General features: G+C 40.5%; 1 protein-coding gene across 1 annotated transcript in view; it reads left to right on the plus strand.

Moving 5' to 3' along the window:
* sipa1l1 (signal-induced proliferation-associated 1 like 1) overlaps window positions 1-24,797 on the plus strand; it is a 79,357-nt gene that overhangs the window by 48,855 nt on the left and 5,705 nt on the right. The window contains 16 exon segments of the mRNA XM_046836261.1: window positions 1,991-2,179; window positions 2,281-2,455; window positions 3,569-3,672; window positions 3,822-3,924; window positions 3,927-3,978; window positions 9,064-9,458; window positions 9,461-9,642; window positions 10,874-11,148; window positions 11,487-11,777; window positions 11,887-12,039; window positions 15,905-16,023; window positions 22,062-22,159; window positions 22,395-22,834; window positions 22,923-23,144; window positions 23,338-23,497; window positions 23,646-23,880. Of these exon segments, the coding sequence (XP_046692217.1) occupies window positions 1,991-2,179; window positions 2,281-2,455; window positions 3,569-3,672; window positions 3,822-3,924; window positions 3,927-3,978; window positions 9,064-9,458; window positions 9,461-9,642; window positions 10,874-11,148; window positions 11,487-11,777; window positions 11,887-12,039; window positions 15,905-16,023; window positions 22,062-22,159; window positions 22,395-22,834; window positions 22,923-23,144; window positions 23,338-23,497; window positions 23,646-23,880 (3,193 nt within the window).

Raw genomic sequence — 24,797 nt, forward strand, 5'->3', positions numbered from 1 at the left:
ACTGGCCCACTGCCCCCTTAAACACACCAAGATCTGGACAGCTGCTCTAGACCAGTTCCTCGCAATCAAAAAGAGAAATGAGGCCGACCTTTCTGACTCCTGATGGAGACGCCACGTCATTTATAGAAGCTACTTGTGATTCAGATGCGCTCTGATGAAGCTTAATAGCTTTGATCGCGGTGTGACTCACGGCACTGCGCGGTACCTTTTTTTGTGTGCGCTGCTATTTCCAGATAGGTAGGAGGTGTTTTTTTGTGTTTTTTTTAAACCTTGTACATTTCGAACCAGAGTGTGTATAGAAGAACACATTAATATAGAAGAAAGAGGTGGAACAGCTTTACACCTTCACAGTGACCAGAATCTATAAATATACCTGAAGATCCCAATGCTCATGATTAGTTTTGTGGGGTTTGAGTTCACATATCCATGTACACTCACTCACCTTTGGCACAAACAACTGCATGTGTTTGGTCTTAGCTATCTAGCTACACTACAATGGCAAAAGTATTTGGATGCCTGACTTCCCAGCCTGATGTGGTTCTTCTCCAAACGCTGTAGGCACACAATTGTACAGGACGTATTTCGATTCTTTAGCATGATATTTTCTGCACTCCAGGCCCCCTCGTTTTCTCACCAACATCAGTACCTGACTTTACTAACAGCTGAAAGAATTTCAAATCTCCACAAAATCTAGTGGAACATCTTCTCCGAAGAGTAAAGCTTATTATAATGGGTGTTTTTTGGCTATATAATGTAGATACAGTAGTACATCCCCAAATAGCTCTTTTTATTCACACCAAATATATTAGCGGAGCTAATATATAGCAGAGCAGTTCATTTAGAGTTTTTGAAAAAAGTGAGATTTTGTGTGTCTGTAAATCCTCTGAGGGAAATTACAGCAACTTTCTCAAATAGGTTGTGTTTTAGCCTTAATGGTTGTATAGCAAATACTCTGAGAACCTGCGAACTCAACTTCTGGATTTCTGGAGGTTCCAGGTAGGGTGCAGTTCTGGAAAAAATGTGGCACTGGAGGCATTTTTAGTTTTTTTTTTTTTTTTTTTTTTTTTTTTTTTTTTTTATAAACTGGCAGTGGAAATCTGACTAATAATTCTACACATCACACCTCCCTAAATCAACACATCCCCTGACAATTATTCACATTTATTCAATTCAGTACATTTTTATTTGTAAAGCGCTTTTAACTATGGACATCATCTCAAAGCAGCCTTACGGAGATAAAGCGGATATAAAGTTGTATAAATGTATTTATGTGCTTCGAATCTGGAAAAAAATATTTGATCAGAAGATCCACTTGCAAAACAATGTTGGAATTTAACTTTTTTGGCGAATAAACAAGAATTTTTTTTTTATGTTTATTGTAATGTTTCTGGGTTTATTATTTCCCCACAGTATGTTTATTCATTTATTTATTTATTTATTTAAATTTGACATTTATTATTTAGAATTTATTTTTAATTAATAATTTTTGCCATCTTTTCCTTTATTTATTTATATATATATATATATATATATATATATATATATATATATATATATATATTTTTTTTTAATTATTATTATTCTTTAGCTTCATCACACACATCAGGAGCCAAAAGCGTTACACCATAATTGTCTTATTCTGGAAAAGACTGACTCTACGAACTAAAAGTATTGGCACCCTCGGCTATGTCACGGTACGCAGGCAGCTATAAATGAAAAGTCTGCACTAAAATACATAAAATGGCGTTCCAAGCGGCAAGCCTTCGTGTCATTTACGTCATCATGTGTATTTACAGGTTCGGCCGCGCTTATGTCACTTTTCAGGATAGACGCATAATAACTTTTTATCTCCTCCACAAATCTTCTCAATATAAAAGTCGTGATGAAGTTTTAAGTACAAAAAAGGGACACTGTTGCGGTGTGGAAACAAACCTGTAGCAACAGAATCCTCTTTTTTGTTAGAAAATAACCTCATTACTGCGCTTCCCAGCTGATGACTCTGCGAGGCTCCATTTTGGAGGATGCCGTTCCCTCTACATCTAAGCACGGTTTGGCTCGAGGCCTGCCTCTGAAGGAAGTTCTAGAGTACCTCGTCCCTGAGCTAAACGTTCACTGCCTTCGCCTCGCCCTCAACACGCCCAAAGTCACGGAGCAGCTGATGAAACTGGATGAGCAAGGGGTAAACCTTCAGAGTGCTCGTACTCACGTTCACAATTGTCAAATACAGTGATGTAGAGATGATGATTTACGGCCTTATGCCTCTTGTGTGTTCCCGTGTAGCTGAGTTTCCAGCTGAAGGTGGGGGTGATGTACTGTCTGGCTGGCCAGAGCAGCGAGGAGGAGATGTACAACAACGAGGCGGCCGGTCCCGCTCTGGAGGAGTTCCTGCAGCTGCTCGGAGAACGAGTGCGTCTCAAAGGGTTCAACAAGTACCGCGCTCAGCTCGACACCAAGAGTGAGTTTGAGCATCACCCTGAGCTTGATTTATTATTTTAATCCCGAAAAGGTTTTGCGTAAAAAGTTCAGTAAATCTCCGGACAGAACACGTACCACCGATTACACATGCGTGATAATGTTTTAATTGGAAGCGCTGTGATTTTTCTCCATGCTCTCTAAGCCCACGCTGGCTGTTCGGCTCAAACATTTGGGCCGATCACATGCCCGGAAATCCTCCAGCCGATTATGAGATCATGTTTCTCTAAAACGCTGGGATTGTGAGAATCTCAGCGTGCAGCACTGAGATATCGGAGATCAGATGGAATTAAAGATGCTGGGGGTTTTTTGTTCGTTTATTTTCTGCTTTATTTTTTTGACATTCGCACCTAATTGAGCTTTAAACAAAGCAAAAACAGTGTACTGGTTTTGTTGGTGTGTTGTTACAGTAACTGTATAAAAGACCACTAAGGTGTTGATTTCAACAATGCATCGACATTTATTTTTACATTTACGGCATATGGCAGATGCAATAATCCACAGTGAACTAAAATCATCTCATTCAAACAGCTGAACAAGGATCTTGGTTGTCAAGCTGCCTGTGTTGGGCCCTTAAACAATGGATATGTCAGATCTGCTGAAACATCCAGTCTAATAAACGTTCAGTCTAATAAACGTCCAGGCTAATAAAAATTTAAAAAAGGCAATTAACCAGTGAATCAATCAAATCAATGAATTGACCAATCAACCAATCAGCAAACTAACTCATCATCAAATTAATCAATTAAAGAAGAAATCATTTGATCAACAAATCAATCAATTAACCACTCAACAAATCAACCAATTAACCAATCATCAAATAATTAACCAACCAACCAATCAATTACTACTTATAATAATTTGAGTTGATATGCAAATGTGGTAGCTCAGTGGTTACGGCATTGGACACTGGATCCAAAGCTCAATCTCAGGCACACCAAACTGCCACTCCTGGGCCCCTAAACACGGCCCTTAACTATACAGCTGCTCATTTGAATGAATGAGATAAATGGATAAGGCCATAATGCCATACATGTAAAAATGAAGCCCCCAGAACAAAGAATTAAATCAATTCTGTATGTTTTTTTTCCTGCAGCTGATTCGACCGGCACTCACTCATTATACACCACATATAAAGACTATGAGATCATGTTCCATGTGTCCACCATGCTGCCCTACACCCCCAACAACAAGCAGCAGGTGAGACCACATTCATGGTGGTTATTATTTATATATATATATATATATATATATATATATATATATATATATATATATATATATATATAATATTATAAAAACAGGCCTCTTGCATGCTGGCACTCACGTCTGTGCTCCATTGCCCGTAGCTTCTCAGGAAACGGCACATCGGGAACGACATCATCACTATCGTGTTCCAGGAGCCGGGAGCCAAGGCCTTCAGCCCCAAGAACATCCGCTCACACTTCCAGCACGTTTTGTGGTGGTGCAGGTGCACAACCCGTGCTCAGAGAACACCTGCTACAGGTGAGGACTTTCCAGTAGTAGTACGAACAGGGCATGATGATACTTGTGGGTGGGGTTTTGAGTGATACTTATTGCTGATTGGTTGTCTGTATTTTCCCAAGAGAAGAAACAATACACCAGGTATTTATTTCACATAAGTGATACGATGACGTGCTTATAGATGTCAAAAACTTCTACATGTAATCTGGTACCTGAGGGCCGGAATCACAATCATGGCTGATATCTAGGTCAAGAATGTTGTCATTTATTTCTTTATCTAAACTAGGGGAACTACCTGTGAATGTTTGTGGCAGCCAGTGTGTGGACGCACCAGTCAGTGTGTCGGTGTTCTACATTTTTTATCCTCCACGGTTTTTTGCACCGATCCCTTGATTCCACATACTTATGTGTTATGTAAAACTCTCTCAGATGTGCAGGTGCTGTTTGAGAGCACACTGTGTTTATTTATAAGGAGGACGTGCTCTGTCCTGTGTGTGTGTGTGTGTGTGTGTGCCAGGTTTCCTCAACCGAGCCTTCCCCTCTGTTCCAAATGTGTGTTATTTCCCATGATGGCTCTACAGATTCCCTCTATTTCATTTTATCCTCCTTCAATTTTGTGTGTGTGTGTGTGTGTGTGTGTGTGTGTGTGTGTGTGTGTGTGTGGACCATAAGGAACATTGTTTAATTATGTTCTCTTTATAGGGGTGGTGGCACGAGGCTGCTCTCGGTGACCGTGTCAGCTCTGTTATTTGTCAGAATAGCTCAGTTATTGGTTTGAGAAAAATCCGAATTAGAGACTACATGAAGCCAGAGGCTATGAAGATGACCAACATGGACCTTTTCTCTCTCTCTGCTTTGCCTTTGGGTGGTGTGTGTGTGTGTGTGTGTGTGTGTGTGTGTGTGTGTGTGTGTGTGTGTGGCATTTGTAGCTCATGGGTTAACAAAGTTCAGGGGTGGTTTTGGAAATTTACCAATGGATGGATGAAGCGATAGACTAACAGATGCAGCCATAGATGTTCTCATGGGGACAGATGAAGACATAAGAATGGACAAAGACTTTTCACTAGGATGGACCTAAATGGTCTAACTGGGATAGATGTAGATAGTCAATTGTCCCCCAGACTTCAGCAGGTTTTCCAGCATTATTTATGCACATTTTGCTCCATTCATTCTTCCTTTAGTTCTAATATTTTGTCTGGTCCCTGCTGGATGTGAAGCATCTCCAAAGCAGGATGTTACCTGCTTCCATAATTTACAGTAGTGATGAAAAACATTGAGGCATAGGTGGATTTTGGTTTTCTTCCTTGGTCTCATTTGACCGCAAAATCTTTACTTCTGCTCTTCTTCTGCCACGTGAACACCTCGAACGACTCGTTGCAGCATCGCCATAAACTTGTCCAATCATGTCAAATGTCTCTGTGGCAGATTTGCCCAGTTTTACGCAGAATTTCACGTTTGCACTTTGCTCTAACTTACTGTGCGTGATGAAATCGCAGACGTGGTAACGCACATGGTCAGAACAGCACCAGTTGCACAGCTCCCGAAGTCTTTTTGCACACTGGCTTATAAAGGTCGGTGCTTCCTGTGACTGTGCATGCAACCTCCTGCTGCCATCTGTTGGTGTGTTACAAAACTAAACTTTTGGATACAACGTACGCGTACAGTTTTGCTCTCGTCATCGGGCTCTGCCGCACCCTTGCAGCTCCATGACACAAATGCAGCAATGCGAGGTGTTTACTGTCGCAGTAACGCCATTTTACACTGCTTTTTTTTAAAGCCTGTTTTCAGATGATCCTCTAGAACGTCCTTGAAACCCTAATCGGATTTTAATCCACATGGAAAACGTGTTTAATGAAAAAAAAAAAAACGCGGTTGGTTTGAGTAAAAGTGAGCGTCTGTCATTAAACTGTGGTTTTGTTTGGTGCATTTCTCAGGCTGTGAACTTTCACACACACACTTTTTAAGCAGGCCTCCATGTGGGCAGTGTGTCGTGGACTGAAGCGGCCCACACGCTGGGCATTTATAGTGCACGTATGTAATCCGGTGAGCCTCACTTGTACCTAAGCTATAGGGGTCAGACCGGAACAATGAAGCAACCCGATCACGGTGAGTCACTGGCCTTTCAGTACGACTATTTTCTTTTGCGTGGAATGTGCTCCGGGTTTTACTTGACCTTCAGAGCGCAGGTGGTGGCTATCGGTGACTCGACGCCTAAACACTCTTTTGGAAAATCGTGTTTCGGTGACGTGGTTTAAACTCTTGTCTATTTTTATTTTCAACCTTTGATCAATAATATGCTTGACTTAATGACCTGGTGCTCATGACACTGTGTATCCACTAGGGATGTGCATCTCCATGGTCAACAAAGTCTACGATACATTAAAGATACATATGACAGAGCTGTGTACATATGACACAGCAAAACGATGCAATGGAAAAAATCTGATGTTCTGCAATTCAATATGGTACAAATAGTTCAGTTGTGAATAGTTCACAGACAGCAAACCAGCAATTCACTTAAGTGCCTTCTGACTTCTAACAAATGTCTCTTTTTTACACACGCCGTTTGTAGTGCAAAAAGAAAAAATATGAAATAAACCCAGACGTTCTTTTCCTGTTGTGTGTGCAGGAAGTTACAGCTCTACCTCTGCCATGTTAATTTGTATTCTATGTGACTCTCAGGACACGCCTCTGTCTCCGTAGTGTTGTCATACGTCATGTTCACGTAGTAGCAGCAGTGCTGAGAGAACGAACTCGAGAAACTGTTTCGTGAGGAGAAATCGATCTACAGATCAATTATTGGTCAGTTTCTAAATAATGAAAGTAAAGAACATCTACTGATAATTATATAAAATCAATAGTTTTTACTGATGCATAAATGTTCAAAACTAACTTGTATCCAATGCACACTATATTTAAATAGATGCATCAATGTCCTGAGAGTCACATAGAATACAGATTAACATGGCAGAGGTAGAGCTGTAACTTTATGGAGACACAACAGCAAAAGAACGTCTGGTTTTATTTATTTTTAATTTTTTGTACTACAAAGGCGTGTTTGTGAAGGGGCCATGCATTAGAAGTCAGAAGGCACTTAAGTAAATTGATAATTTTCTGTTTGAACCAAAGAAACAAAAGTGACGATTGGTACCATACTGAATTGCAGATTATTGTATTTTCTTCCTTGCATCGTATTTCATTGGATCGGATGGAAATCGGATCGCGTTGCATCATAAGAGGGGTGAATCGTATTGCATCGGTAACTGCTTCATATGTATTTTTATGTTTTGTATCGTCGACTATGCATCAAGATGCGAATCGCTTCGCCTCAGTTACGGATATGCACATCCCTAATATACACTCACAAAAGAGTTCACCCTCAGTGAACGTGTCAAAACCGTGTCCAAAGTGTGAATATTGTGTGTAAGCAGAATTGTTATCCAACACTGTCTCAATCCTCCTGGGTGTGGAATTCACCAGAGCTGCACAGGTTGTTGCTGGGATCCTCTTCCACTCCTCCATAATGACATCACAGAGCTGCTGGATGTCAGAAACATGGCGCTTCTACACCTTCTGCTTGAGGATCCTTACAGGTGCTCAATAGGGTTCAGGTCTAAAGACACACTTGGCCACTCCATCACCTTCACCTTCCTCAGCAAGGCAGTGGTCATCTTATCGGTGTGTTTGGGTTTGTTATTATGTTGGACAACTGCTATTCTGCCCAGTTTCTGAAGGAAGAGCATCATGTTCTGCTTCAGAACGTCACATTACATGTTGGAATCCATGTTTCCCTCAATGAACCGCAGCTCCCCAGTACCAGCAGCACTCATGCAGCCTCAGACCATGATGCTGCCACCACCATGCATGACTGTAGACAAGAACTAAATTGGTTTTTCTAACCATGGTGTCACCACACATGCTGGACATCTCTGAGCCAAACAAGTTTATCTCCGTCTCATCAGACCACAGGACATGGTTCCAGTAATTCATGCTCTAGGTTGTTCTGCAGCAATTTGTGAGCAGCTTCATAAGAGGCTCCTTCTGGGACGAAGCACTGAATTTTAACTGCTTAAATACAAGATACACACATTTATATGTTTCTGTCAGGCAAAAACATGAACATGATTAAAAGGACGTGTGGCTTTGCATCGTTACACCACGACAATAAACCTGTACTGATACACAAACTGCATATTGACTCTAAAATATATCCGTTTCATTTCTATAGTATTGTCTCTTGAGGAGATGTACTACCATAGTTGTAAGGGGGTGCACTCACTTTTGAGAGATACTGGGTGTATATATATATATATATATATATATATATATATATATATATATATATATATATATATATAGATCCTGTTTCTAATCTGTGCTTCACCCCCTTTTCCCTTCTTTCCTGCCTTCAGCACTTCAGCTCCTCACAGCTACGCCTGGCCGACCACTCGCGAGTTCCAGGCATACCAGACAGAACAGGAAGCTTTAGATGTCCATTCCAGAGGCTTAATGAAAGGAAAATAAGAAGGGTGTGGGGTAGGGGGTGAGGAGCTGGTTTAAACGGGGGATGAGAGAGCTCCAGGAGTGGGAGGATTTTCACAGACAGAACACAAAATACCACAAATCCAGCCAAAAAATGTGCTGTTTTTTTTTCTCATGTGAAGTTGGACCAGCCTCCCTGAGATTACTCCCACAAAATGTTCCCCGGTGGAATGTGTGCAGTCAATGAAGCAGTGCTTTCTTTTCTTTTTTTCCCCCAATACCTCCTGAGAAATTTTTTCCAGTGGGTATTGTTTCTACTGGCATACACAACCTTGAGTTTTGATCGCACGCTCGTCTAATTAGAAACCGGTTCGAATTTTTTGTTTTTCGGAGACAGACAAATTTACTTCCTGATACATTATTTTTAAAAAGGGATGCTGCGTTTTTTTTGTACCTGGGGGAAAAGTTCAGCTTATCCATAAACATGAAACAGGGGCGTTCTGGAGACTCAGCGATTATCTCGCACACTTGATCTTATTTGTGTTGTGTATTAGATTGAAATTCCCTCGCTCACCATTTTTTTCTCATATATTTCTTTCCTTTTGATACACTTTTTTGTCGCAGCGTCGCCGTGGCCCGTTCCAGAGACGTCCCCGCGTTTGGCCCACCCATCCCCGAGAACATGAAGTTCCCCAAATCGTCTGTCTTCCGGGACTTCTTGCTGACGAAAGTGATCAACGCAGAGAACGCCGCGCACAAGTCGGACAAGTTCCGCGCCATGGCGACGCGCACGCGCCACGAGTACCTGAGAGACCTGGCCGAGCGCCATGTCACCAGCACTCCTATCGACCCCTCGGGCAAGTTCCCCTTCATCTCTCTGGCACACAAGCGCAAGGAGAAGAGCCGACCGTGTTTGGGGGCGGAGCTTCGCAGCTCGGGGTCCATCACCTGGGCCGTGTATACCGAGGACCACGGCAGCGGTGGAGAATTCGAAGCCCTGCTCGCCATCTCCAACGACTTCTCATCCTGGTGGATGCAGAGGCCAAGGCCGTGGTGTTCAACTGCGCCATCCGCGATGTCATCGGCTGGACTTTGGGAAGCCCCGCCTCCATGAAGATCTACTACGAGCGTGGAGAGAATGTCTCGCTGCGCTCGGTCAACAACAACACAGAGGACTTCAGGGAAGTCGTGAAACGCCTGGAGGTGAGAGACCAGGCGTGTGTGTGTGTGTGTGTGTGTGTCTGCTATAGAGCTCATACACCTCACCTACATCAGTACCTGACTTTACTAACACTTTACTTTACTAAAAAAATGAAGTGGAACACCAGTCCCACCAGAAGAGTGGAACTTCTTATAAGAGCAAAGGTGGAGATAAATGTGGACTGGGATGCTCCAATATCTAATGCTCAGGTGTCCTCAAACATTTGGTTCCTCTATAGAGTGAGATGTTGTTGGAGGAATATAATCCACTATATGGTGGTTTACTGTAACAGCAGCTTGTGTAATACCGATACACACTTTATTTGTGAAATACTGACGATACTGTTGAGGTACATGAAAAGGCCTGGAGAGCACCTAACACCACTTCATTCAGAGTGTGTGTGTGTCTGTGTGTGTGTGTGGTTCCTGAGTGATGGTGCAGTATGTTGAGACGCGGCCGTAGCCGGTCCTCGGAGCGGGCGAGCGGTGAATTAGTCAGCGTTCAGTCCTTTGTGCCTGCATTAGCGAGAGCTCGGTCCTCGTGCAGAAATGTGCGGAGGCTGGAATGTACTTTTTTGTTTTGGCCACCTGCCCGTGATGTCACTCTGCGAGCGCAGGAGCTGTTGCCATGGGAACTACTCGGCGAACCGAATGTTCGCGCTCTCCATCGCTGAATCCCAGCGCCGAGCCGCAGAGGATTTCGAGCAACAAAATCGCGTCTGAGCACAGGGCCGGGTTTATACTGCCTGATCTGCACATACTGAAGAGAGAGAGAGAGAGAGAGAGAGAGAGAGATTTGATAACAACCTGAAAAAACAGTAAATAAATATGCAGCATTATATTAAATTAATTTTAATGGAATTGAGTACATTTTAATTGAGAATATTTTAGATCATATTTAAATATTTATTTTAATTAAAGACTTTACACAATTTAAATTAGGTAAATAAAACGTTAGAGTTAATGGCATATTTATCAAACTAATATTTTATGCATAATTTAAAAAATGATTACATACATTGTACATAGCGCCCCCTGGAGCAGAAAGGGTTAAGGGCCTTGCCCAACTGGGGCAGCTTGGTGTTGCTGGGCCTCTAACTAACGATGTTCTGATCAGTGATTCAGATCCTTACCCACTAAAATACATAAACACTTTTCCCTAATAACATCAAATCGGTTAATGTATATAGTGTAAGTGTGGTGACGACGTGACGTCTCTCTCTTACTCTCTCAGTTCCTGACTAAAGGCTGCGAGACGTCGGAGATGACCCTGCGCAGGAACGGGCTCGGCCAGCTCGGCTTCCACGTTAACTACGAGGGCATCGTGGCCGAGGTGGAGCCGTACGGTTACGCCTGGCAAGCCGGGCTGCGCCAGGGCAGCCGACTGGTGGAGATCTGCAAGGTCGCCGTGGCGACGCTCTCTCACGAGCAGATGATCGACCTGCTGCGCACCTCGGTCACAGTCAAGGTGGTCATTATACCTCCTCACGAGGACGCCACGCCCCGCAGGTACACACACACGTATACACAGTAATATACTCATTCATACACTTTTACTTTTTACTTTTTTTTAAATATACCTTTATATAAATAAATTGAAATTTATGCAGAATCCTATTTTTACTTTTACACTTTCAAAAAGTAATTTTGATATATATATATATATATATATATATTATTTATTTATTATTTTTTTTTTAATACACATTATACACTTTACTATCTATCCATCCATCCATCCATCCATCCATCCATCCATCCAGCTATGTTGGTAAATGGACCATGCAACACCTAGCTTATTATCTCTTGTTTATCGTGTGTGTGTGTGTGTGTGTGTGTGTGTGTAGAGGATGTTCTGAGCTGTACCGCATGCCCGTGGGCGAGTATAAGGGTAGCAGCGAGAGCGGGTCGTACGAGTACAAGTTCCCGTTCCGCTCCAACAACAACAAGTGGCAGCGCACGTCGTCCAGCCCGCAGCAGTCCCTCTCCGCCTCTCCTCAGAGCCACACGGGGACCCCCAACCGCGCCGTCAGCCTGGGGGCCAGCATGGGCAAGACACTGTCCGCCGAGAGACCCGAGAGAGCTGCGGCCATCCCGCGCAGCGTCTCCAGCGACGGCCGTCCTCTCGACTCAAAGAGGTCTGTTCGCTCAGAGAGAGGGGGTGCTGCTGGTCTCGGGTGCCCCTTTCGTCCCCTTGGACTTTCCCTTTTCCGTCTGTGTCATTGTGTTTATTTCTTCCTGTCTCAGGATGTCTCCCGGCTCAGAGAACTACGCTCTGGCGTCCTCCATGGCGATGGCTCGACCCACTCACACCCGCAGCTCCCCCAGCAACCTATCGTGCTCCAGCGACACCGGCTCGAGCGGCGCGGCTCACTGGAGGCAGAAGTCCATGCCTGAAGGGTAAAGGGCTCTCTGAACTCCAGCACCACACATCTCCTCATTTCCTTCTTGTCGTTCGCCTACTTTTGGGTCCGTTATGCGTCCCACCCGCGCTCCCTCTAAGCCTCGGTGTGTGAGCTCCACCATGTGTGTGTTTCAGATTCGTGCCAAACAGACACTCTCCTCTCCGCCCGAGCGGCAGATGATGGGAGACGGCGGAGGGAAGTCCACCTCGGCTGGACCCGAGTGGACGACTCTGACCGAGCAGCAGCAGCAGGTCAGATCAGCTGTCAGGAATTACCCACAATGCCTCAAAATACTCATGAGTCTTCCAGCACTCTCACCTCTCAGCATGTCATCTATACCAAAAATTTCAAACAGGAGCTCTCCTAGATTCACCAGCAAGCTCCTCTGGGTATCTTCTCTCAGCTGCATTGCATTCTGGGATTCTGAGATTTTGTAGCACAAAAAAAAAGGAAAAAAAACAGCACCAGGTGTCATTTTTAGAACATGATGTAACAGTCTGACAGGAAACAGCTTATGTGATGAATGTGTACAGACTCGTATTTTTAAAATACATTTTCAATCAATAATTAATATATATTTATATATATTTTTTCCTGATGATAAAAAAGATTAATACATTATTTTTTCATTATAAAAATATATATATATATATAATTTATTTCTTTTTAATAAAAAATTCTGATAATAATAATAAAAAACATTTATTATATACAATTATATATTTTTGCTCCTGATTATGATAAAAATACATATAATTAAAAACAAATGTTTCCTGCTGATAATGAAAAATATTGATCAATGTTTTATTATATCAACTTTTAATAAATTATATAATCAGACTGGAAGCAGGTGATGGAATAGAAATTTACACAGAATTCTATTATTATTTTTAACATGCCAAAATCATTTTTAATCAATAATGAATAAATTCAATAACTATTTTTCTGATAACAAATCTGATGATAAAAATCACAATAATACATATAATTAATAAATATGTATTTTTTTATATTCCTTTTTAATATAATAAATATAATCAGGTGTTGAAAAGAACTACAGAATCCAATTTTAATCTGATGATGATAAAAATCACAATAATACATATAATTAAAAACAAATGTTTCCTGCTGATAATGAAAAATATTGATCAATGTTTTATTATATCAACTTTTAATAAATTATATAATCAGACTGGAAGCAGGTGATGGAATAGAAATTTACACAGAATTCTATTATTATTTTTAACATGCCAAAATCATTTTTAATCAATAATGAATAAATTCAATAACTATTTTTCTGATAACAAATCTGATGATAAAAAGATTAATACATTATTTTTTCATTATAAAAATATATATATATATATATATATATATATATATATATATATATAATTTATTTCTTTTTAATAAAAAATTCCTGATAATAATAAAAAACATTTATTATATACAATTATATATTTTTGCTCCTGATTATGATAAAAATACATATAATTAAAAACAAATGTTTCCTGCTGATAATGAAAAATATTGATCAATGTTTTTATTATATCAACTTTTAATAAATTATATAATCAGACTGGAAGCAGGTGATGGAATAGAAATTTACACAGAATTCTATTATTATTTTTAACATGCCAAAATCATTTTTAATCAATAATGAATAAATTCAATAACTATTTTTCTGATAACAAATCTGATGATAAAAATCACAATAATACATATAATTAAAAACAAATGTTTCCTGCTGATAATGAAAAATATTGATCAATGTTTTATTATATCAACTTTTAATAAATTATATAATCAGACTGGAAGCAGGTGATGGAATAGAAATTTACACAGAATTCTATTATTATTTTTAACATGCCAAAATCATTTTTAATCAATAATGAATAAATTCAATAACTATTTTTCTGATAACAAATCTGATGATAAAAATCACAATAATACATATAATTAAAAACAAATGTTTCCTGCTGATAATGAAAAATATTGATCAATGTTTTATTATATCAACTTTTAATAAATTATATAATCAGACTGGAAGCAGGTGATGGAATAGAAATTTACACAGAATTCTATTATTATTTTTAACATGCCAAAATCATTTTTAATCAATAATGAATAAATTCAATAACTATTTTTCTGATAACAAATCTGATGATAAAAATCACAATAATACATATAATTAAAAACAAATGTTTCCTGCTGATAATGAAAAATATTGATCAATGTTTTATTATATCAACTTTTAATAAATTATATAATCAGACTGGAAGCAGGTGATGGAATAGAAATTTACACAGAATTCTATTATTATTTTTAACATGCCAAAATCATTTTTAATCAATAATGAATAAATTCAATAACTATTTTTCTGATAACAAATCTGATGATAAAAATCACAATAATACATATAATTAAAAACAAATGTTTCCTGCTGATAATGAAAAATATTGATCAATGTTTTTATTATATCAACTTTTAATAAATTATATAATCAGACTGGAAGCAGGTGATGGAATAGAAATTTACACAGAATTCTATTATTATTTTTAACATGCCAAAATCATTTTTAATCAATAATGAATAAATTCAATAACTATTTTTCTGATAACAAATCTGATGATAAAAATCACAATAATACATATAATTAAAAACAAATGTTTCCTGCTGATAATGAAAAATATTGATCAATGTTTTATTATATCAACTTTTAATAAATTATATAATCAGACTGGAAGCAGGTGATGGAATAGAAATTTACACAGAATTCTATTATTATTTTTAACATGCCAAAATCATTTTTAATCAATAATGAATAAATTCAATAACTATTTTTCTGATAACAAATCTGATGATAAAAATCACAATAATACATATAATTAAAAACAAATGTTTCCTGCTGATAATGAAAAATATTGATCAATGTTTTATTATATCAACTTTTAATAAATTATATAATCAGACTGGAAGCAGGTGATGGAATAGAAATTTACACAGAATTCTATTATTATTTTTAACATGCCAAAATCATTTTTAATCAATAATGAATAAATTCAATAACTATTTTTCTGATAACAAATCTGATGATAAAAATCACAATAATACATATAATTAAAAACAAATGTTTCCTGCTGATAATGAAAAATATTGATCAATGTTTTATTATATCAACTTTTAATAAATTATATAATCAGACTGGAAGCAGGTGATGGAATAGAAATTTACACAGAATTCTATTATTATTTTTAACATGCCAAAATCATTTTTAATCAATAATGAATAAATTCAATAACTATTTTTCTGATAACAAATCTGATGATAAAAAGATTAATACATTATTTTTTCATTATAAAAATATATATATATATATAATTTATTTCTTTTTAATAAAGAGAGAGCTGCGGCCATCCGCGCAGCGTCTCCAGCGACGGCCGTCCTCTCGACTCAAAGAGGTCTGTTCGCTCAGAGAGAGGGGTGCTGCTGGTCTCGGGTGCCCTTTCGTCCCCTTGGACTTTCCCTTTTCCGTCTGTGTCATTGTGTTTATTTCTTCCTGTCTCAGGATGTCTCCCGGCTCAGAGAACTACGCTCTGGCGTCCTCCATGGCGATGGCTCGACCCACTCACACCCGCAGCTCCCCCAGCAACCTATCGTGCTCCAGCGACACCGGCTCGAGCGGCGCGGCTCACTGGAGGCAGAAGTCCATGCCTGAAGGGTAAAGGGCTCTCTGAACTCCAGCACCACACATCTCCTCATTTCCTTCTTGTCGCTCGCCTACTTTTGGGTCCGTTATGCGTCCCACCCGCGCTCCCTCTAAGCCTCGGTGTGTGAGCTCCACCATGTGTGTGTTTCAGATTCGTGCCAAACAGACACTCTCCTCTCCCGCCCGAGCGGCAGATGATGGGAGACGGCGGAGGGAAGTCCACCTCCGGCTGGACCCGAGTGGACGACTCTGACCGAGCAGCAGCAGCAGGTCAGATCAGCTGTCAGGAATTACCCACAATGCCTCAAAATACTCATGAGTCTTCCAGCACTCTCACCTCTCAGCATGTCATCTATACCAAAAATTTCAAACAGGAGCTCTCCTAGATTCACCAGCAAGCTCCTCTGGGTATCTTCTCTCAGCTGCATTGCATTCTGGGATTCTGAGATTTTGTAGCACAAAAAAAAGGAAAAAAAACAGCACCAGGTGTCATTTTTAGAACATGATGTAACAGTCTGACAGGAAACAGCTTATGTGATGAATGTGTACAGACTCGTATTTTTAAAATACATTTTCAATCAATAATTAATATATATTTATATATATTTTTTCCTGATGATAAAAAAGATTAATACATTATTTTTTCATTATAAAAATATATATATATATATAATTTATTTCTTTTTTTAATAAAAAAAAATTCCCTGATAATAATAATAATAAAAAAACATTTATTATATACAATTATATATTTTTGCTCCTGATTATGATAAAAAATACATATAATTAAAAAAACAAATGTTTCCTGCTGATAATGAAAAAATATTGATCAATGTTTTTATTATATCAACTTTTTAATAAATTAATATAATCAGACTGGAAGCAGGTGATGGAATAGAAATTTACACAGAATTCTATTATTATTTTTTAACATGCCAAAATCATTTTTAATCAATAATGAATAAATTCAATAACTATTTTTCTGATAACAAATCTGATGATAAAAATCACAATAATACATATAATTAATAAATATGTATTTTTTTTATATTCCCTTTTTTAATATAATAAATATAATCAGGTGTTGAAAAAGAACTACAGAATCCAATTTTAATCTGATGATGATAAAAAAAATACGTTTTATTTTCTGATGCAAAATTAAATTTTCCTAATAAAAAACAATTACTAAATGAATAAATTCCAATAAAAAATCAAATCCAAATCTTTATTAAACAAATAATTAATATACATTTTATGTTTTGATAAAAAAGAATTATGATGATAAAAAAAGAAATGGGAAATTTTTTTTTATATATTTGTGTATAAAAATTTTTCTTTTATAATTTTTTTATTACAGTATTCCTAGTTGGTACTGGAACAGCTCTGTGTGTGTGTGTGTGTGTGTGTGTGTGTGTGTGTGTGTGTGTGTGTAGACGTCCATGCCCCTCCTCAGAAACACCATGTGAAAAGGAAATTGCATGCTAGCGGTTGGTCTCCATGGAGCGTCTCCGAGTCGAGAGCCGCCATTATTTCCTTAAGCACAGTTCAGCGCTTTTGACGAGCGACTCCTCATTGTTTTCTGAACTTAATTGCAGTAATCGAAGTGGAACTGAAGTCTGTTCTGACCCTTAAAAAAGAAATATATTTTCTTTCGTCTGTTCTCTAAACTCTCTGCTAACACTCGATTTCCATTCCATTCGACATGCAGTCTTAAACAGGTGTGTGTGTGTGTGTGTGTGTTGGCTTCCAACACACACACCACGGACATGCCCATATGAGTGTTAGAGTGTGTGTGTGTGTGTGTGTGTGTGTGTGTGTGTGTGTGTGTGTGTGTGTGTGTGTGTGCCTTCTCTCCAGCTGGCCCTGACATGAGCCTCCTGTTGTTGCCCTGTACTTGTGTTTGACAGCCTGTGTTTGACAGTGCATGTGGACACCAGGCACTCGTTATCTTTCTTTCTTTCTCTCACTCACTCACCAACACACATACAGGCGCACACACACACACACACACACACACACACACACACACACACACACGCATGTCGAGATGCACACAGCAGTCTGTATTAGTGCGATACTGTGATATATTAGTGCTTCTTCCTCAAACTGTTACCACAAACTTTGACGCAAACAAATGTGTTGCACCCTCCAAGAAGATCTCCTGCTAAAAAGCCCCAATCCTATTGCCCAAGTCTAAAAAAATAAATATAAACGTCTAAAAATCTACATTTTGCCCTTAAAAAGTCTTACATTCGCTGTTCCAGATCTTAAATAATTGTGAACAGGTCTTAATGCTCCGACGTGCACGTAACTCTACCGCTAATGTTTATTAAAATGCTCCTGTTTTTGTTTTGTTTGTTGATTTGCGTGTTGTTGTAGTTCCTATTTTTGCTGGTCCAAATATAATTCGCCTTATTACAGCTACAGATAAAACCCACATGCGACAGCCAATCAGCTTTCTGTTATTGGGCCGAATCTTTCTCGGGTTGTAAAACAGACGGATTTTATTTTGCAGATACGGCGAAGTTTAGCGATTACGTGGCTTAAAAATAATTAATTTAGGACTTGGTTAAGTCCAGTCTCTAACAACGATGTCATCAAAAAATCCTTTAAGGCTTAAATCCTTAAATTTCATTCTTAATGATCTTAAAAACATTCTATAGTACCTCCTCACCTCACCTACATTAATACCTGACTTTACTAACACCCTTGTGCATGAATGAATCTCCACAAAAATCCAGAGGAACATCTTCCCAGGAGAGTGGAGCTCATTCATAAGAGCAAATGGAGACTAAATTTGGTTTGAGATGTTTAAAAAGGGGCACATAGCTATTCTGTGGTGAGGTGTCCACACACACTTTTATCAGACAAACAGAGAGACAAACGTCTACCTTTAAAACAAGCATGTAGGCACATACTCTCATCTCTGGACCTCAGGAGAGTATATCACAAAATACACGTTTTATGCGTGGACCTGCATGTCCCAAAACGATGAGGAGCAGTGATGGACAACGCTGAGATGTGTGACCATATTGGGGAACAAATCCCACAATTAGGTTTGGTCCCCCAGTCCCACAGTGTCTTTACCTAAACCTTTCTACCAGGGATGAGAAGATTCATAGATCAGCATATCAGCAGAAAAGTTAACGATGTGATGCACCGATTTATAAAACGTGTGCATTGGATACAAGTTTGTATCAGGATACATCGTTTCGAACATATTTGTGTATTCTCTCTAATAGTTATATATAAATAAATCATTTTTAATGATGCATCAATGTTTAAAACGATGCATCGTGATACGAATGCCCACTTGTATCCAATGCACACTATTTTTAAACACGATGCATCAGTGTTCTGAGAGTCACATGAATACAGATTAACATGGTAGAGGTAAAGCTGCATCTTCCTGAAGACAGAACAGCGTTTTTTTTAATCTGGGGTTTATTTCACCACAAATGCGTGTGTGTAAAAGAGACGTGCGTTAGAAAAGTAAAAAAAAAATTAATTAATTAATTAAAGTGATGATTTGCTGTCTGTCTGAACCGAAGATATAAAAGTGAACTTTCTGCACCATATGGAATTGCATAGCATCTGTTTTTTTTTTTTTTTTTTCTTTTTGAATCAAATGGAAATCAGATCACACTGCATCGGTAGCTGCTTGATATGTATTTATATTGTATCATCGGCTGTGCGTCGAGATTCACATCAATGCTAACATCCTGTTTAATCCCGAGTGCCTGGATTGTGTGAACTCGACACCAAAATGAGCAAAATAGGAAGTCAAATGTTTTGGTGAGAATTTAGACGTGCTCATTAAAATATTGAGACAACACCGGGTCTGATTTGAGCCGCTCTATACTGCAGACCCTTTTTGTTCCCGTAGTAACGGCTGTCTCCACCCCCTGTTGAAGTTATGCACTCTGCCATGAGTCCCATCCGAAAACCGTCCTTTCACTCCTGTAAATCACGGCTTGGATAAAGTGTTTATTTTTTATTTATTTATTTTTTTCCCCCATCTATCCATTCTCACTTTATGACTTTGGCCTTGCATCACTCATTTTTATCTCTCTCTATTTTTTTCTGTCTCTCTCTCTCTCTCTCTGCTCTTACTCTTTGTCAGCATGTCTTTGTGAGGGTGTGGGTGACTCTTATGGTTCTGTTCTTGCTTTGACCCCTTTTAACATCCTCAGATATTCTTTTTCGGTCTCTCAGTGTGTGCCAGTAATAACAGAGTGCAACACACACACACACACACACTGTGGCCTGAGCGCTGGACCGCTCTCAGCAGTCTAGAATTATCCCTCTCTCGCCCGACCCTGCACACCGGCTCAGGTCACGGAAGGCCGGCAAACACGTCTTGACCCGTATTTAGCCTGAGCTCGCAGTGAAGGTTTTCAAATGAAAGAGCGGTACGCCTCGGATTGTGCCTCGGATTGTGCCTCGGGCTGTGCCTCTGACTGTATTGAATTGTGTCTCGAATTGTGCCTTCAGTTGTGTCTTCCATTGTGTCAGGATTGTGCCTCGTATTGTGTCTCTGATTGTGTCTTCAATTGTGTCTTGGGTTCTTCCTTGGACTGGGCCTCTGATTTCTGTCTTGGAGTGTGTCTCTGATTAGGCTTTGGATTGTACCTCAGGTTGTGTCTCCGATTGTGTCTTTTATTGTGCCTTTTCAACATATTTAGATTGCTCCAGTTCCCAATCCCTGCTTCTGACGGACAGGAAGAGAAACTTCAGGATGTTAGGAAAGGAAGTCCTACCGGATGTGTCTCTCTCCGTTCCATTCATATGATGGCATACCGGAAACAGGAAAAGCACCTTCTTTCAGACGTTAGTGTGTATTAAAGTACACAGACTGCACTGTGTTTTATTTGAAGGCTTTTTCATACAAGTCTCACTGATGGTTTGTCGTGCGCAAAAGAAGTCCCACAAGAGTGAAATGATTTATTGTTGAAACTACCATTTTTCAGCATAGAAGATTTCACAGTTTCTCTGTAAAGCAGTAACTACTTTTACTACCCCTGATGCAAGTCTTAACATCGAGAGAGGAAACAGGAATGGGTGACTTCCTGTAACTCTCAGTTCACCATCATAGGGTGGACAATTTGTTCAAGATTCTTGCCCTTTGACCTGTGATTTCCTCCAGAGCTGACAAACAGATTTCTAGCAAAGCCCAGACCCAACCGAGTGTTTCTTTCTGTCTCAAGACAGGTGGTAGCTCAGTGGTTAAGCTGTTGGGCTTTCAAAAGGTCATGAGTTCAGATCTCAGCACCACCAAGCTGCTGGGTTCTTGAGCGAGGCCCTTAACATGCTATCATGCCATTTAGCCTAGTCTACACTGAGGGCATTTGGCAGACGCCCTTATCCAAAGCGACTTAGAATAATCACATTTATAGAACTGAGCAGTTGAGGGTTAAGGGCTTTGCTCAAGGGGGTGACAGTGGCAGCTTGATGGAAACCAGTCCTGTGTCTCAGACGCCGGATTTCTTCGGGCGACACAGAAGAAAAAGCATCCTGCTGGCTGAAATCAGCACTTGGCTATTCTATCTCAGGTTATCCTAAATGCTTACCTCTAGGATGCTGAGTGGAACTTCTAGTATGTTCTGCCTCGATGTTGAGGGTCTGCATTGCTGCATTGAAATAGTAAAATAAATAGCTGTAGAAATGAAACGCTTCCAGGGAAAGAAAATAAATAAATAATATCTGAAAGAAAAATGATATTTAAAACCCATTTTTTTATATAATATAAGAAATGCATGTACATGCACAAGCTTGTTTTTGTAACAGTGTATCGTATTATTATAGTAACAATATGAATAAATTGTAGCGTAGATTAGAGCCACATCTGCGTCCGAACCTGCGTCTGCACTCGTCTCTCTCAGATCCATTGCTGTTCTGTTCTTTTTCTTAGCACGGTTCCCGGTTTGCAGTCTATTTCAGTGCTCTTATCTAACACCTCAGAAATTACACAACGGTCAGGTTTGCTGTACACCGACCACCATAACGGAGCCAAGCCAGGACACGCAGCATGCGTATGGAAATTGTAATCCTTTTGTTGAATATTGCTGTATTTTGTAACTGGAGTGGGCGTAAGGATCATGTGAACGCTCAGCATTGTGTGTGTGTGTGTGTGTGTGGGTGGTTGGTTATGTCGCAGTCATTATATTCCCTTGCATAATGAGTCTCGAGTGTTTCTCCAAATCGGCTGCTGTCATCTTTTTTTTTTCCCCCTTCCATCCCCCACAAAGTGTCTTTGTGTCTAATCTAGGTCTGAGTGTTCTGACATCTGATCACGTCTCTCCTTTCAGACGTCCCGGTCAGTAAATCCGGCCCGGCGTACTCGGGAGGCCCACGTATCCAGAGGCAGGAGCAGGTCATTCACCTGTCGCCTAAGAAGAGCAGCCAGGTGAGTGGGGAGACTTGATGAGTGCCTCGTGAGCTGCTGAAATCTTTATGGGGTTTTTAGAGCAGTAGGAGGATTCCAGTGGGCTGTCAATCAAACCAGATCGTACCATAAGACCAGGCGGGGATTCTTATGCAATGTTCTTGATTATTTGCTCTATCAGCATGCTTGTGTTGTTTTATTCCCCTTGGACCACAGTACCTTTTCTAGTTTCTTCTCTGCTTCTGTTCTTGTGCAGTCAGAGGGCCCATATTCCCACTCGAGCAGTAACACCCTGTCCAGTACGGCGTCCAGCGGTGCACACAGCGATGACAAATGGTACGATCTGGGAGCCGGAGGTCAGAGCGATGTTGGTGACTCTGAGCCCAACGGTCTGGGTGGAGGCGGATACCTGCAGGGCTCCTCAGCTGACAGCGGCATTGACGCCACCTCTTATGTGCCCCATCATGGTAGCTCGAGCTCCCTACTTGCCGTGGGTACGTCAGCACCTCGGGAGAGGGTCGCCTCACCATGGCACGGTCCGTCCGATGGAGGGCGTAGAGTCCTGGAGCGGTCGCCCCCGGCTGCGGAGCCTCCTGTCGCCCCTGCAGAGCCTCCGACCACGCGCAGTCCTCCTACACACCTCCTAATGCGTGACAGCAGCTCGTACAGCCTCAGCGACATGGCCGTACACGCTAGGTGTTCACTCATACACAGTGCTTGATTTAGCATGCCTTCAAAACGTAGCGAACCCCAGCTTTAATCCTGCATCCTGTTTCTTCCACAGCTCTCGTCACTCTGGGAGCTCTGGAGCACTCAGCTCTAGTCACAACTCTCCTCGAGACGAGTCGCCTTCCACCACCTCGCCCTCCTCCTCCTCCTCTCAGAGCTCAGTTTCTCCAGGACCTAAGAGTTTCTACCCTCGCCAGGGAGCCACCAGCAAGTACCTGATCGGCTGGAGGAAACCGGGGAGCACAATCAACTCTGTCGACTTTGGAGACACCCGGAAGTGAGTGCTGGTTTTAAAAAGGATGCGCCAGTGTCCATAGAAAAAAAAAAGGAATCTGTGTTTCTATTATTGTTCAGGGATTGTTCGCCCCCTTGTGGTCAGATTTTGCAGGTGTCCATTTCAATTTTATAGTCTACCATTAAAGACTCTAAAAGTCCTGAAAATACCTAATTTTATTTCATTTGGCTTCCAGGAGGCCTCAGGGCGAAGGAGCAGAAAGTGTACCATCTCAGACACGGCCATCTCTTCGAGACCTGCACTCTCCTCAGCCGCTGGGCAAATCCACTGTAGAGGAGGATCTGAAGAAACTCATCACCCTGGACAGCCCTCCTGCCATACATCATGACGACAAGGTACACACACACACAGGCTGAAGGATATATTAAAGTTTATCCTATAGCACTGTTGGATTTACAGGTTTATATAAATCTGCTTGATGATGATGATGATGATGATGATGGATGTGTTTTCCTCATGTATTTTGTCATTTATGTGTTGTAGTCCCTGCAGCCGCCGTGTTCAGGTGCGAGTGGTACGGGCCGGCGCTCTCTGCAGCGCACCCTCTCTGACGAGAGTATTTATCGAGGCCAGCGCTTGCCGTCACTGGGAGATACGGTGTTGGAGCAGGCCCTTGCCAGCGACGTGCTCTTCAGCTGCTCGACCCTGCCACGTTCGCCCACCACCCGCGGTGCCCCCCTGCGCAGGCCCTCCTACAAACTGGGCATTAAGATGCATGGTGAGTAGCTCGTGGGTAAGGATCATTACAGGCCACCAAAGAGAGTACAGGTTACACATGGAAAGGTGATGTGGAGATGGATGGATGTATGGATGGATGAATGGAAAGGTTGTGTGATGGATGGATAGCTGGATGGGGAGATTAATTATTAGAAAGACATTTGAATGGATAGATAAAAAGAGAGATGGAGTGATTGTTGAATATATGACTTATTGAAAATCTGGACGGATATTTGGATGGATAGACAGATGGAGAGATGGATGGATGGATGGATGGCCTAGGAGGTTGATAAATGGATATTTGGATGGATGCATGCATGTATGAATGTATGGATTAAAGGATGGATATCTCAGAAGGTTCATGAAAATGGATGTTTGGATGGATGGATAGATAAAAGGATGGACATATAGACTGTTGAATGGATGGACAGATGAGCGCTTGAGGGAGGGATGGATGGATGGATGGATGGATGGATGGATGGACTGATGTATTTTTGGGTGGATAGGCAGATAGGGAGATGGATGGATGGATGGATGGATGGATATTTAGGTGGATAGGCAGATAGAAATATGGATGGATGGACTGATGAATAGACAAATATTTAGACAGATAGGCAGATAGAGAGATTGATCAATGGATAGATTAATAGACAGATATTTGAATGAAGGGGCAGATAGAGAGATGGGTAGATGTTGGATTAATAGACTGATATTTGAATGAAGGGGCAGATAGAGAGATGGGTAGATGGGCTGATGGATGGATGAATAGACAGATATTTGAATAGGCAGGTGGATGGATGGAAAGAAGGAGAGAGAATTGATTTGTGTCTGAGAGAAATGTTGTGGATGAAGCAGTACAATAAACAGTGAAGATTCCACACACAGGAGCAGCACAGTGACTGAAGTAGATAATACACT

The sequence above is a fragment of the Silurus meridionalis genome, chromosome 23 (assembly GCF_014805685.1).
Source record: "Silurus meridionalis isolate SWU-2019-XX chromosome 23, ASM1480568v1, whole genome shotgun sequence".
NCBI lineage: Eukaryota > Metazoa > Chordata > Actinopteri > Siluriformes > Siluridae > Silurus > Silurus meridionalis.